Below are 16,581 nucleotides of genomic sequence, written 5' to 3'. Positions count from 1 at the left end.
TGTTCCGTCGGGACAGAAGCACAAACAGCTGAAGCAATAACGCAATAAAAAAAAAAAAAAAGAAGCCCGACAGTTTTAAAGGTCCAGTGTGTAAAATTTAAGAGGGCTTATTGGCAGAAATTAACTGTTTTTACAGTGATTTTAGACCTTTTACAAATGAAGTTGTTAACCACACATTTGAGCCAATTTAAGGTATTTCAAAGTTCTCTAACTTAATTACGAATATATAAACAGCCCTAAACATGACTTTTTAGCTGTAGCTGTGCATAGTATCACATTTTACACATTTATCTGTTGGATACCGATATTGGCTCATCGCTAGAAATGGAATATGCCAGCCCTAAATATGTTTATAATCTCTTAAAAAATATAAGAATAAGCTTATGTACTACTACTTGCGATGTAAAGGGCGGCCATCTTGTGCCGCGTAGCGTATTGATAAACAAACATAGAAGAATGAGTCAACTTCAGAGAGATTGGACAGTTTTTCTGTGGAATGTTCCAACAACAAAAAGTATCTCAGAATGACTTGAAATTTACCATCATAATAGTCGGTATCACCCTGATCAAGGATCTGTTGAAAATATGAAAATATAATATAGGAATAATTTTAATGAATTTTTGAAAATCAGGAAATAATCCATTTATCCTGATGCACTTTGACAATGAGCTGAGTTTAATCTCAAATACAAAAAGTATCTCGGAATGACTTGAAATTCACCATCATAATAGTCGGTATCGCCCAGAACAAGGATCAAGTTGAAAATATTTGCGTATCTCTTAAGGAATAATTTTTATGAATTTTTGAAATCAGGAAATGATCCATTTGCCCTGATACACTTTGTGAGCATCCTTTCTGGGTTGCGAGGGCCACCGTAGTTCCCGGACATGCTTGCAAGCTGCAGTGCCACCATTAGGTGTCGCTACACCGTACACTCGACCTTTAATTACTTTATCTGCCCCATACATACGAGGATGAACTTATCCAGACGCAACCAAAGTTTTTAGCAGCCTTAAGTTGCCATTTTCTAACCCTAACCCTAAAAACGCAATTATTCAGAGAAAAGGGTTGACGATGCCCAACTTTGTGAAAACAACCCAACCCTCAACTCCACTAGCTTTATGCATATGGTCCACAACTTTTTCTCAGTTTTTGGTGTATTTCTGTAGTCCTTTAAGGGTTTTTTTGTCCATTGATCACATCGGGAAAGTTCTGTTCCGGTATAGAGCCAGAGTGTTATTATAACGTTTATATTTGCTGTCCAAACCGCACGTCTCTTATGTCTCCATGACTAAGTCCTCAGGCGCTCTCCACCACTGTGGGGGCATTATTTCGTAGGCAGTGGGTGAAAATTGAAATCCCGCAGATCATCAAGTTAAGCGATTGCCTCTGATTCAGCGCCGCTGTCTAAATCACTCCACAGCCTGTGGCTGTGGGCGGATACAGTGCGGCGCGATGCTGCAGAGAACACAACTCTCAATCTATAATGTATTGAAATGTTCTGCTGCTGCCGCTGCTGCTGCTGCTGCTGCTGCTGCTGCTGGTGTTGCCCCCGGTTCAGATTTCTTGTAATCGGCTTGTTATTTGATTTCTCTCCACTCAACCAGATCGACCAGGACATCCACAGAAAGTACACGCTGTCATCCGATGCAGAGCTGATCCTAATCAGATCGCTGACATTGGGCAAAGTCACCAGTAAGTGCTCGCCCGCGAAAAATCCGCCAAGATTTTTTACGAAAATTTTCTCTCGTCCTGTGTAACTTTTGTCCTTTTAATCGTTCCCGATCGACGTTGTCCCGATTCCACAGGGAGGGAGAACCTCAACGAGGAAGTAACGCAGGCGGCTTCCAAGGGCTTCATCGGCTGCCTCTCCTCGGTGCAGTTCAACCACGTGGCGCCACTGAAGGCGGCGCTGACGAACCGGGGGAGCTCGCTGGTCACCATCCGCGGTCCGCTCGTCCAGTCGAACTGCGGCGCGTTGGCCGAGTCCACGTCGCACATCCTGCAAGGTAAGAAAAAGAAAAACGCTCCCAAATGTAGAGGTTAGTTAGTGTTCAAGTATAGTTCTTACTCTGGGGAACAAGGACCAAAGAAATTCATGTTTCACTTCATGTTTCCTGACATAAAAGTTAGTCGCAGCTCTAATTATACTCTTTGTCTTTTGGACTGTGCCAAATTTCTTTAAGGGAATCGTCTCTGTAAAACGCAGCTAATTGACTTTTTTCCCTCGCCGTTTTTTTCATCCTTCCCTCTGCTGCGATGAAATAACTGCACGATGGACACGAAAAACAGAAGTGGTTGCGGGGTGCTTATGCTCGCTTGTCCATGTTATTGTCCCCCGTATAAAAGATTTAATTACAATGGAAGGTGCCCCGGCTGTTTACTTGAGTCTGACAAGCCTGTGTTCCTGGTCAGCAAACTGTCGAGATTTATTAAACGACATGATCACAAATGAGGTATCGCAGGATCGCTTTATCTCCCCCCCCCCCCCCACCCCCCCGTCTACAAAAAAAAAACAGAGAAAGTAACGTTTGGCAGCCTCCGCCGAACAGACAATGCTGACTTTGCCGTCGCCAGATTAAAGGCACCAATGTCACTGTGTTACACGACACCAGCTGGAGCCGATGAATGTGAAAGTGTGTTGAAATCGAACAGTAAACTAATACGGCGTCGTCAGAATTCACAACATTAACATCATATTCCATCATTATCCAGGTTTTTCGAGGCTAAAATCACAACCCTATGTGTACTCACACTTACATTTCTCCTCTAATTTTATATTCAGCTGACATTCAGTCAGTCTGCGACTTTTGAACTCCCCTCTTATCACTGAGGGATGCGTTTTCCTATTATGTATAATGTATTCCTCCATTAGTTGCTGTGTAAAATATGCAGCATTAGCCTATTATCCCAGTTGAAGCATTAACATATTTACCTAATTATCCTGATATAGAACAGTGAAACATCCTTTTTTTTTTTTGCTTTTTACACTACATTGACAGCACATAGACGTCAGCTAGCATGCATTACTGGCAGCATATACAACACAGAATAATTGTCCTTATAGCCTATATAGCAGTGAAAATTCGTATTTTTTTATGCTACATAGACGTCAGCTAGCATGCATCAACAGCAACGGATGCTAATGTTAGCATCGCTGGCAGCACATACAACTTAGAATAATTATTCTTATAGCCTATATAGCAGTGAAAATTCTTATTTCTTTACACTACTTAGACAGCACATAGACGTCAGCTGGCATGCTTCAACAGCAAAGGATGCTAATGTTAGCATTAATGGCAGCACATGCATTACAGATTAATTATCCTTATAGCCTATATAGCAGTGAAAATTTGTATTTTTTTTACGCTACATAGACAGCACATAGACGTCAGCTAGCATGCATCAACAGCAACGGATGCTAATATTAGCATCGCTGGCAGCACACACAACACAGAATAATTATCCTTACAGCCTATATAGCAGTGAAAATTCATATTTTTTTATGCTACATAGACAGCACATAGACGTCAGCTAGCAGGATGCTAATGTTAGCATTGCTGGCAGCACATACAACTTAGAATAATTATTCTTATAGCCTATATAGCAGTGAAAATTCTTATTTTTTTACACTACTTAGACAGCACATAGACGTCAGCTAGCATGCTTCAACAGCAAAGGATGCTAATGTTAGCATTAATGGCAGCACATGCATTACAGATTAATTATCCTTATAGCCTATATAGCAGTGAAAATTCTTATTTTTTTACACTACATACACAGTACAAAGATGTCAGCTAGCATGCATCAACAGCAAAGGATGCTAATGTTAGCATTACTGGCAGCACATACAACACAGAATAATTATCCTTATAGCCTATATAGCAGTGTAAATTATTCCTTTTTTACGCTACATAGACAGCACATAGATGTCAGTTAGCATGCATCAACAGCAAAGGATGCTAAAGTTAGCATTACTGGCAGCACATACAATACAGACTAATTATCCTGATATAGAGCAGTGTAACATTCTTTTTTTTTTTACTTTTTACACTACATAGACAGCACATAGATGTCAGCGAGCATGTATCAACAGCAAAGGATGCTAATGTTAGCGTTACTGGCAGCACATACAACACAGAGAAGTGTTTTAGCACGCTAGCAGACAGGCACCGTATACAATTACAAACAAAAACTCCACACAAACACACAAAAATGACAAAATATCAGCTCACCATCCTGTGAAAAATTATCTCCCTTGGCTTCTGCCACTTCTGAAAAACATTTCATTTTTCATCCGCTCGGCTCATTTTCAGTTTGCGAATACTCATTAGTCAAGCTTTATTATTGTCAACGTTGAATAATTTAGTATCTGTCTCCGAAAACGGTTGTGTTTCTTGCCTCTCGCCCATAAAATGCTATTAAATCCCCCAATCCCACTGTTTATACGAGCTGCCTCTCTTCAACTGAATAGTGTTTTGTGCAAACGCTGGATCAAATGCCGTGACGCGATCCGTCATGGGCGACGGGCGGAAAAAAAAAAAAACCTGGGTTTACCCCTCAAATAATAATAATAATGAGAAATGAACACGTCTCCTGAGAGAGTCAGAGTTGTTCTCATTAGATTCCTGTTTAACGGTTACAGTTTTAGAAACACCTGCATTTCCACTAACTGACAGATGCAGACGCGCTATATGTGTTAATTGATGCCGTTGTCGAGCGTCGCATGACAGCAGCGCAAATGTCTATCATCCTTTTCCTTCATAAAGTTGTATTCATGTATGAACTAAGATGCGTGTGTTTGTTTTGCCACGGCAGGTGCATTATTATAATAATAATAATAATAATAATGGAGACAAAGTCAGAACTTATGTCTCTAAATGAGGAATGAAAATGTTTCTGCATAAACATTTCAAGGTTGAGCGAGTGTAGCGTGTGCTTGGAGAAAAAAGTTTGACTTCATAAGCAACAGTGAAAATGTCTTCCAATTAAAAAAAAAAAAAGTAGTTGCACAATTATAACAAACAAGCTCTTAGACTATAAAATAAAAGTTTTTATGCGTAACCTTTTTCTTGGCGTACCACGCTAAAATGGTACGATACGGAGCTTAGACCGTAGACCGGTTCCATCCACGACAGTTCGACAGCCGATCGGGCAACTTTGCTCCCTTGAGATATCGGCGTTGAGATTTATGACGTCGTTTGCTGTCGTCGCCGCCAACGACGTCATGCTAAGCGTCTGGCTAACGCGACCAGTCGGGGCGCCTCAAACGTCAGCCACGACGGATCTACCAGACTCAAACATGAACCGGGGCTTTAGGGTTAGGGATTCCAAAACGTGTCGTCATGGAAACACGGCATTACGAGCACTCAAGGTTTCCGAAAGAGACAGAACGAGGCAGTGCATTTAAACGCCTCTACCTCCAGTCCTATCCTGGGTGCTAACCCTAACCCTAACTTTTGTAGGCCCCACATAGGAAGTCCATGTATGTCAGTGAAACCACATTGGATCTGCATTACTTAGTACCCACTTAGTACTCAGGAAGCCTGGAAAGGGTGCTAAGTGGGCATGGACAAACCCACTTAGGACCCATATTGTCGGCCCACATGGACATGGAGTGGACCCTTGAGGTCCACCAGTACCATCTGAAACTCATCGAAGCTCTGCTTTGTTCAATCCTATCGAGGATATCGGACAAATATTGGTTTTAGATCGATGACGTCAACAGCCCTCAAAAAAAATCCTCCGCGAGTCGCTTTGAGTCTGGTAATCCTAACGTAGGCGAGGACATACAATCGTGGGGACATGTTTTAGATTAAACACGCATTATTGGAATCCTTATTTTAGTACGAACGTAAACGCTCAAATGATTCCCGTGAACGTCTCGTCAGTGCCAGGAACCTCAGGAGGGTTCGGAGGCCGCGGATTAAAACGGCTTCGTCTCCCGCGGCCGCAAAAACATGAAACCAGGCAGCCGCTTGCTTCGAGGCTCGCCTGCGTCGGTGCACGCGCCGCTCACTCTGACGCTTTGACGAGGGGTTAAACGCGTCGACGGCGTCACGTGTCGCGCCGCCTCGTCTCCGCCCTTCCATCAGAGCAAGGTCTCGGCGCGCAGGTCAGACTCTGCCTGCCTCTAACGACCACATATATCTGTAAGGGATGAAGAGGGTAAATCGACGTTTCAGAGGCGAAACGGCGTCTGACCTTTAAACCCGAGCTAAAGGGGCAAAACGAATATATCCGAGAGGAAGGGGAAGGCGGGCGGGGGCTAATTAAATTCTGCGTAATTCCAGAGCTGTATGTGACAAGCGCAGATTCCACAGGTCTAAACATCATTGCATACATTTCCCCGTGTAACGGTGGGCGTCAATGAATGAATTCACTCTCTCTTCTCTTTTTTTTTTGTCTTTTGGTGATTTTCCAGATCAAGCAGTAACAGCCAATAAAGATAAGGAGCAGCGTGGCAACGGCAGCCAGAGGGATTTGGCTGTGATCGCAGGTCTGTGTTTCCTTTTTTTTTCTTTCCCTTCCCTCCCCTCTCGTCTGTGCTGGCTTTGTTTTCCTTTGGCAAACGGGGAAATGAGTCCCAGCTGTTTGTTATCGCTCATTCTCTCCATTTGCGTCAATCTTAATTCTCTTCTGCTAATAAGTCATTCCCAGCTAAAGCCCATTTTCGTCTTTTTTCCCGGCTTCCGATGATGGTAATGGTGATGCTAACGCGCGTTTCTCGTCGCGCTTGCCTTGTATTTACATCTTCACCCGCAGTTCTAATGCATTATGGTTGACAGAGAAGGGTCTTAAAGATCAGTATGAGATCACATAATGTCAATGAAAAGGAATAGTTGCAATTCTCGAGGCTTTTAAAGGGCACTACAGGGCCCCCCCCCCGGGCCCCCCCCCCCCCAGCCCTTTAAACGATCGACATGATTAATTGCCTGTTATGTCGAACATATGTGCTAAGCGTCTACTTGAAATGACAACCAAATCGTTTCTGCTGCTGCAAATGTTGCCCGTGGCCAAGTGGAAGGGGAATTGGACTCGTACCTTGAGGGTTGCCAGGTCAAATCCCAGGGGCACATCAAGGGCTGGGGTGCCCCCCCCGAGCAAAGTACCCAAGCCCATAGCTGATCATAACGGAGATCTCATAAAAAAGTCATCATCGGGGGGGGGGGCCCCCTGATACCCCCAGGCCATCACCTGATCATGCTTTTATTGTCGCTATGTGTGCACTTTGAGGTCATTTTGCGATGTAAATAGCCCTATAAATAAAATGTATTATTGGCAGAACATTATACTTAAATGTGATGTATGGACACCAATGAACCAAAGAAGGTCTGCATAAAATATATTAAAAGAATATATATATAACAATTTTTTGTGCAGGGACCCAGAGATGGGTTTTTTGGGGGGTCTGCAAACAAATAATCTGAATTTTCCCAACCTTTAAGTCAAGATTTATACGTTTAACGTCTTAATAACAAGCATAAAATTACCATTTACCAAACATTTCTTGGAACTTAATTTCAAAAATGTGTTACAGATATGGCTGCAAATTACTTGAAGTAGCAGAAAATGTCTGAAAAACAATGTTTATTTATCACAATAGTTATATTCTCGTCACAGTATTCAACAGTTATTATCGCATATTGCGCGTTTTCTTAATATCCCGCGGCCTCGAACTCAAAATACGAGACAAACACGGCTCGAAAACTACATTTCATATCAGCGCATCGCAAACTGACGCTGAGATTAAATTGCCTCGTTTTAATTATTTTATATTGTCCATATTGTTCTTGTTAAACACGGAGATTTCAGGGCACTTAAGTGAATCAAATTATCCTTCGCAGTCGCCACCGCCGCCGAGTGATGTGATTGCATCGCGGATATTGCATCTCTGAATCACTTCTGCCTAAAAATTGAATTATAACACGGTAAAGACAAAACAGTCAAGAGCAGAAGAATGAATCCATAAAAATAAAAAATAAAAAATCTCTTAACTAATGAGTGCATAAGATTCAGGCAGTTGTCAACGTGAAACGATGCGTTTGTAAGCACAAATTGACGCTAATTTGAAGGGTAACTTAAACCTCGCTCTCACGAGACGGTGTCGGAGTTTGAAAAAATGCCAAGAAAATACAAATGTGTGTAGAAAACAAAAGGGAAGACTTAAGGAAACGTAAAACAAGAAGAAAAGCAAAGCAGGAGTAGGTTTAGGACAATTAGGGGAGACTAATTTGGCGGCGGGGCGGGCCGTGAAAATAAAAAGGGCGGGAAAACGGATGAAGTGACAAGACAAGAGGTGTGCGTTCAAAACAAAACAGGAAATACCAGTAACTACCAGACAAAAACTAAACTTAAACTTAAACTGAAATCCAAAAAACGGATGTCCAGATAAAATAAAGTTGCCGAAGTGGCACGTGATGGCATCTCACGATTCGATTCCGATTTTTGGGAGGTTCTACCTGGAACCATTTGTTTTTCAAGGGTTCGTGGTAACACTAATGGTTCCATTTTGATCCAGAGAACCCTTTAAAACCCCTTTCCTGAATAAAGGGTTTTAAAGTGGTTCTTGGTAACACTAAGGGTTTCCAGGTGGAACCTTTATAAAAAGGTTCTACCTGGAAACAAAAAGGGTTCTCCTATGAGGACAAGCCGAAGAACTGTATATGGTTCTACTTAGCACTTTTGTTTCGCATTTTGGAGGGTTCCATCAAGAACCTTTTAAAATCGAAAAAAGTTTTAAAGGGTTCTCTGGATCAGAATGGTTCTTACTGGAACCATAAGTGTCACCAAGAACCCTTGAAAAAGGTTTTTTTAGAAGCAAATGGTTCCAGGTAGAACCTCAGCCCTTGTAGAAGGACCCTTTTGGAACTCTTATTTCTACACTCTTCGAAATAAAAGTGCTAAGTAGAACCATATAAGGTTCTTCGGCTTGTCCTCATAGGAGAACCCTTTTTGGCTCCAGGTAGAACCTTTTAATAAAGGTTCCACCTGGAACCCTTTTGGAGGGTTCCACCAAGAACCCTTTTAAAACCCTCAGGAAAGGGGTTTTAAAGGGTTCTCTGGATCAAAATGGTTCTTACTCGAACCATAAGTGTCACCAAGAGCCCTTGAAAAACCCTTTCTTTCACGAAAGGGTTTTTTAAGAAGCAAATGGTTCCAGGTAGAACCTCAGCCCTTGTAGAAGGACCCTTTTGGAACTCTTATTTCTACACTCTTAGAAATAAAAGTGCTAAGTAGAACCATATAAGGTTCTTCGGCTCGTCCTCATAGGAGAACCCTTTACGGCTCCAGGTAGAACCTTTTAATAAAGGTTCCACCTGGAACCCTTTTGGAGGGTTCCACCAAGAACCCTTTTACAACCCTCAGGAAAGGGGTTTTAAAGGGTTCTCTGGATCAAAACGGTTCTTACTGGAACCATTAGTGCTACCAAGAACCCTTGGTAACATCGCAAATGGTTCTACGTAGAACCTCAGCCCTTGTGGAAAGCCCTTATTTCTAAGAGTGTATCTCGCTCGCAATGACTGACACAACCTTCCCCCCCGCTGTGCTCTCAGGTGTCGTCACGGCCGTGGTCTTCATCGCCGTGTGCGCCCTCGCCGTGATGAGCAGACTCCTCTACCAGCAGCGTCAGGCGCAGAGGAGCAGCAGCAGCAGTAGCGGCGGCGGCGGCGACGGCGGCGGCAGCATGAAAGACGAGCACAGACAGAGCATGTACACAGACTACAGGACTACAGAGCTGCAACTCCACAACACAATCAGGGACAACATGAAGGAGTACTACATCTGACCTGCAGGGTGCACACTCTCCGAGGGGGGAGTTTTTTTTGTTGGCGAACGCACCTCGCTCTCAGAAAGGAACGCACTTCTGCGGCAAATTTTTTGTCCTTTTTTTTCCGTTTTTTCATCTCCGCGCAAGTGCAAAGCGAGCGACTCCTCACAGGCCGTTAGTGTGTGCGACGTCGGCGAAAACTGTCCCGATCAAAGCTGCTGTGGTTTTCTGTCAAAGTGTGTAAAGCAAAAAAAAGGACATTGTGCGGAAACAAAGACGAGCACACACGCGCGCGCCGCACGTGTGTGTGTGCACGCGCACCGCTGACACAGTTTGAGAACTCTCAAATGCTGAATATTCCCACATTTCAGTGGGAATAAAACTACTCACAAGTCGGGGGGGGAAATGTAGGCCAGGCTTGTAAAGATATGCGTTCAGTTCACTGCTGTCCTTTTTATTTATTTATTTATTATTTGTTGTTATGTTGTTGTCTTTTTTTCCCCCCTGCGGTGGCGGCGAGTGTTGTGGAAGAAGACAAAAAAAACAAAAAAACGGGGACAATACTGCCTATACTGTACGAGTGCCTAATTTGCATATGAGTTATTATTTATTTTTAAGAAGTTATCCCCGTGATTTGCACAAAAAGGGGGAAGTCACATTTTACAGAGCGATAGACACACGATTATAGGAAAGCGGGAGCGTCAGAAGTGCGTTAGCGTCTGTTAGCGTCTGTTAGCTTTCAAGAAGTCCAGGTTTTTATTTCCACGAACTCCTTGTTTGTATAAATCTATAAACGCTTGTGTATATTGTACCATGAGAGTAGCAGAAATATGAAATTAGAGAAGAGAGATTTTTTAGTTTTTACCTAGAAATTCCCACAAATCTATGTCCACTGAGGAGGTTGAGGGTCCCAACGCCCCCTACGGGGTTCTTTGGGCGTTCTCTTGCAGCAGCTTTTTTTTTTTTATATATATATCGTACAAACAGAAAGTGTTTTTATTTAAGTGTGCGACTCACCCGCGAAAGTTCGGAAAATATCTTAAACGCACTTGTTATTATGCAAATGCCGATGCAGTCTGGACTCGAGAACGGGGGAACAGAAGATCCCGGAAGTATCGCAAAGGTTCGGCAAAGTTAGCCACGAGCGCTAACTTTGTATCGCAGACCTGGAGGTATCGCAGACCTGTTCGCAAAACCAAAACTCGTGGTATAAAGTTAGCCACGTAAGTGCTTAAGGTTTTTTTTGGGGGGTTTTTTGCAACAACGAAGAAAAATGGCCGAAATCATTGGTTCGTTATGTACGAAGTGTGGATTGCAGGGGAATGGCCGGGTGTTTTCTATGTACGTTTTTTTTTTTTTTTTTTTTTTAATTACACTGTAACAGAACCGTCCACACGCTTCAACAAAACAAACCAAGTCTAGAGCCACCTAGAGGTCCAGAGTGGACATGACACATCACGCAAAATTTTTGAAAAAGACACTTTTATAAATCGTTAGCCGTTAGCGATGTAGACGGACAGACGGACGGCATTTAAGCTGGATTCCCACGTACACGTCGCGTAAAAAAAAAGGAGGAAGCGGGTGTTTGTCATGGCTTTACGATTCCTCGTCCGAGAGCTGTGTCGGGTTTACGCTAAATTTAAAAGGGGATTTGATTGGCTACAGCTGTGCCGGAATATTAGCATAATTAGCCAATTTTCTTCTGCTGAACGCAACGCAAGCAACGCTTGACGCCGCTTCATTCAAAGTGGCCGAGAAGAGTTTCGGGTCGTTGCCTCCGCTGCGCACCTAGCATTCATGCAAATACAGCGTGAGACTGAAGATGGCGCCAGAGGGAGAACAAAGTTTGACCCCGTCGGATTCAGCTCTTTGTTTTTTGAGATTTTAGCTCCTCAACCACAGGCTTCAGCTGCTCTTCTGCAGGTTAGCGCTCGTACTTTGAGCTTAACACGCTAGGTTAAGCCCCGCCCCCCCCCCCCCCACACACACACAGAAAAACAGGAATGAGGTTTTTTTGTTTGTTTTTTTCATGCTTTTATTTAAGTTTCGGTGACACGGACTAAAGTGTCGGACAAGTTTGGATCCTCAACGTCTGTACAAAACTTCAACGAAAGGAGAAGACGCCGTCTCGCGGCGGGTTCTCGGACGATTCGCACTGACGACGACGAGCGTTTTTTTCCGGACAGTTTTTTGGCGCCTGAGCCTCTGGACCTGATCCGTGCATGTCCCTGTAAAACTAAAGTATGTCTCACCACGTGATCGTCTGCAGATATCAGAGGAACGCAAACGCGAGTGTTTAGGGTCATGTTGCAGAGGGCCGATATCATGTGGGTACTTCTTTAATGATTTGTATAGCTGCAGTTTTATTAAGGATCTATTGTATAGATGTATAATTTACTAATAAAAGTGAATATATTGTTAACTCTCTGTTAAGAATCGTCAATTTTCACTTATTGATATGGTATATTTAATCTGCCTTCTTTTAAACTCCTATAGGAGTTTGGATTATATGTTTTTAAGGGTTTGTGTGTTATGAAATGGTATAAAGCCGCCACTTTAGTAGGTGTCATGTGTACCTAATAAAGTGGCTGCCTTTTTGGCTGCTTCAAACCACCACTCACTAGATATTCTCTCCTTTATCGTGAACCATTCTTTTAAAAAAAAAAAACACACAAAATCATCCGTTTTTCCAATGTTCAAAGTCACTCAAAACCTATATATGTACCTAATAAGTGGCTGGTGAAAGTTTTCAAGCCGATTCAAACCTCACCAGGCAATTTGAAGGCCTTATTTTAAGAATGCAATGTCCATTATGTTCCCGAACAATGACGTTTATAATGTAAAAAAGGTCTTCACCACTGTATTTAGCCTGACGGGGAATTTAATGGAAATTACAGCTGCTGTCAATAACGTCATTGTTTGGCTACCTTTGGAGTTCCTCCTTCTTTCTTTCTTTCTTTCTTTCTTATTCTCTACGTTGGTCATTTATATGCACCAACGAAAAAGAGAGTTTGAGGTTTGTTGGAAAAGTTTCTCCCTGATTTACTGTCAGAGCTCAGAAAATGACCAAAAACTCACACGACCGAACCTCAGTGGGGTTTTTTTGCGTCAAATAATAATAATCTGAAGTCACAATACAGCTACACGTGTCATGCTGTGTTCACACGTTTTTTTTTTCCCGCATCTCACGCGCCGCGGGATCATTTGGTAGAAGTAACGTAGCGTTTCTTTTCAACCCTTCGACCAAAGCGTCGTTGCACTTTTGTGGAAACGTCCGCAGAGAAGAAACCGACGTCTTGTGTGGTTTTCACCGCCAACTTTCGTGCAACTCCGCGCGGAGCTCGACGCGCGAAACTTCCCGAAATTAGGGCTAGCTAAAGTGTCGTACAGCTCCGAGTGTCTGCACGCGAAAGTAATACGTTTCCCTGAGGGGAAAGAATCTGGAGGCAATAGGCGTGCGGGAACGCGGAAAAATCGCACTTATCGCACAAATCGCGTCTGTCGCTCGATTTGAAATGCTTTGGTCAAAATACCATAAGGATGAAGCACGCTCAGTTTAGTAGCATCTCTTTAGGTCCACCTTAAAGATCCACCTTAAAAAAAAAAAGTCAAACAGAACTTAAGGAACAGAAAATGACATCAGCCACAGAGGCTACTGGGAGCTAACAGCAGTTAGCATTTGGAAAAGTGTTCATTGCAGGCTCTAGCAGGCACATTGCCGTCATATATAACATGTATCCACTGGACAGATAAATCCTCTGAGGCTGGAAGTTTGTGTAGAACTCTGTGCTGCAACTGTGGAGCCGAGAATAGAACTTTTTCGTGGACTTCCAGTTTTTTTAAGATTCCGTTGCCCTCGGCAGCACTCTCGCATGTTTTACGGACAAAGCGGACAATGCGCTAATACCAGGAAATTAGCGCATTGTGACGTCCCAGTGAGCGCGGAAGTCTACTTGGACTGAGGAGGACAACAACAAAAACATGAGTGAGTCATCTTTTTTCGCACACTTTGCCGACCGATAGGACCTCCAGATTCCCAAATAATAAGGATTTAAATGATGAAAAAAGCTGATTTTGCATAATACGTCCCCTTTAAGAACCACTGCATTCACGTCTGTTTCTTACACTGAGCGTTACGTGTTTTTGTGTGTTGCTGTTTTTTGTGAGAAGCTACTTCGGAATACACACTCTGGGCCAATAAAGCAGCCGATCTTTTAAAAAAAAAAAAAAAAAAAGCAGCGGTTTCATCTCACACACACTGCTTCATCTTCAGCTGAGCGAGTGTGTGACTTGTGAAAAGCATCCCACACAATCTGCAGCGTACAGGTTAATGTTTTCATTTTGTCGGCTACTTATCTGTCGAAAAAAAAATGTCACACACACACTTTTCTTGCTTTGAAGAAAGGCCTCTTGTACGTTCTTTGTGCTCGTGCGGCGAAAGCCTCGCGGCCCATTTCGTCCAAACAATTTTCCACATATCTGCACCGCTCGCGCCGCTTTAATGTCAACGTTTCAGGTCGCACCATAAGGTCGTCGGTTATGGAGCCCGTTTTTTTAAAAAAAATCTGATTGCAGCCTCTACAGCGGGGACGGAGCCACTAAAATCAGCACGCGTCGTTCCCGTTATCGGGTCGTTATCGCGTCTTTGAACAGCTTTGAAATGCAGAGCCAGGCGTCTAATGAAAATATAAAAAACACATCGGCGAGAGTTTGCATCGCATTAACAACTGTGAGGGGTTTTTCTCACATGCAGATGAAGTTTGCTGCTGTTTATTGACAACATTAATTGGGCTGAGGGGGATTAATGAGCCACTCTGTAGATGCTAACCCTTTTTTTTATATTCTTCTTATTATTATTATTGTTTATTTTTACCATGCGTTCGCGGTGGCGTCGCCCTGAGGACGTGACCGGGAATTCGGCGTCGAAAAAAGTTGTGAAAACTTTCGTTTTGAAAGAAAGCGAAAATGAAAAGAACGCTGTGGAAAAAGAGGAGGGAAACTGTAAACAAAGTTAATGTGTGTTGATTTTAAGGGAAATTGGAATAATATTACAAATTAAATATAGATGAAGGCACATAAATTAAACACAGCGGTGGTGGTTTTTTTTATGGTTTTATTTTTTTTTTTTTTACTTTAAAGCCGCCATATGTAAGAATGTGGCCAAAAACGGTCGCTACGTTCAAATTCAAAAATACCGAGGTCTTTTAGGTTTCGTTTTTCTGACGTAAAACTGGCAACCCGTGGTTGCTCGGCAGCTGAGACTCTACTGACTGCAATGATTGGTAGACGGCGGTAGGTGGCGCCACAGGACAAAACATGATTTGCAGTCTGCAAATTTTTTTTTTTTTAATGCAAATATTTTGTCTGTACTGTTGTTGGTGGTGAGTTCAGTTTTATGAACATTATTCCTGAGTCTCTGTGACATATTAAGAGGACTATTACGGCCAGTTGCTTTAGATTTATTACATAATGCACCTTTAAGATAAACTTTTGGATCTCTGTAGGGTGTTCTGCTTGAACCCTAATATCGTTACGGTGAGTTTTAAACCAAATAAAACATATTCTTTAATCAAAGAAACTAAAACTCAAAGGGCAAAGACACAAGAATCATGCACACAAGGAACTGGGGAAACAAATATAACGTCTTCTTCTTCTTCTTCTCTCTTCACAGCGGATCATCTGCCGCCATCTTGACCCATCAGGAACCAAACATAAGGAAACAGAACAGAGAAGATGAACCAAGGGACCAAAGGAAGTCATAAAAATAGTCATTATAGTCTCCATGAGAAGCACCGCTTCCACTCTTCTTTGAAGACTTTCCTCAACATTTTGAAGTGTTTCTATGGTGAAATTTGGTGTCCACTTGATGTCCCGTAGAGTTTGAGATGTTTCCTTGCTCCAACACACCTGGTTCTACTAATCAGGTGGGCCATTATCAGGCATTTGAATCAGGTGTGTTGGAGCAAGGGAACATCCAAAACCATGGGGAGAACCACTGCTGTAGTAGGGTTTATGAGGTCAGAACAAGACTCAACAATCTCTGTTTTCAAAGGTGCTCGATGGGGTCAAGGTTCTTCCAAGTCAAGACCTTCAAGAAAGAAGAACCTTCTTCCGCAAAGTTGGAAGCAGAGCTTTGTCCAAACTGTCCCGGTTTGCTGAAGATCGTCCTTCGTTGGAGGTAAGGGGTCTAAAGCCCAAAGCCTGATCGAAACACCTGAATTAAGTAGATAATAACCGGTGCGGACAAATACTTTAGTCCACATAGTGTAGACTAAAAATAAACTGAAACTATAATTGTACCTCTCTATTGTTTTTATGTACTACAGTCGCCACAACACAGCAGTTATTACACACAGACTCTCAGCATAATGTACTAAATTATACCATTATATGGCCTGTGGTTTACATAAGGGATGGAGGTGAACTGTACTCGTACAAATACAGGATATTACGCGCATAATCATCGCCATAACTTGGATTTATTTGAGATAGAAATAAAAGCAAACCAAGAAAAGACTTCAGTATAACCGGTGGCAAGAGGTCAGAGAGGAACCGAGGAGCCGCGGCATGAAGGAAATCGACGAAAGACAAAAAAAAAAAAAAAACATCGGGAATCAATTCTCCGAAAACAGTGGAGACAATATTTATTTTATGGTTTTGGATTTGAAAATGTGAAGTCAAAAGAGGCTTCGCCTTCTCCGCGGCGGACACAACGTTTCCACTGCGTTTACAATTAAACGCGGCGTCACATGGAGATGAGGCTTCATTAAAGTCGCCGTGTGCTGTGTTGTGGAACATGAGCATGTTT

At 42.7% G+C, this 16,581-nt stretch overlaps 1 protein-coding gene across 1 annotated transcript in view; it reads left to right on the top strand.

The window, feature by feature from the left end:
- cntnap5a (contactin associated protein family member 5a) overlaps positions 1–9,791 on the top strand; it is a gene marked incomplete at both ends in the record, with an annotated part of 138,333 nt that extends 128,542 nt beyond the window's left edge. Inside the window, 4 exons of the mRNA XM_083903183.1 lie at positions 1,609–1,696; positions 1,810–2,010; positions 6,426–6,500; positions 9,559–9,791. Coding sequence (XP_083759309.1) covers positions 1,609–1,696; positions 1,810–2,010; positions 6,426–6,500; positions 9,559–9,791 — 597 coding nt within the window. The remainder of the gene's footprint in view (positions 1–1,608; positions 1,697–1,809; positions 2,011–6,425; positions 6,501–9,558) is intronic.
- Between the last annotated feature and the right edge of the window lie 6,790 nt (positions 9,792–16,581).

This window comes from Microchirus variegatus (genome assembly GCF_963457635.1).
Source record: "Microchirus variegatus genome assembly, chromosome: 16".
Lineage (NCBI taxonomy): Eukaryota > Metazoa > Chordata > Actinopteri > Pleuronectiformes > Soleidae > Microchirus > Microchirus variegatus.
Note: the sequence above shows the minus strand (reverse complement) of the source record. Positions and strands in the feature narration are given on the sequence as shown.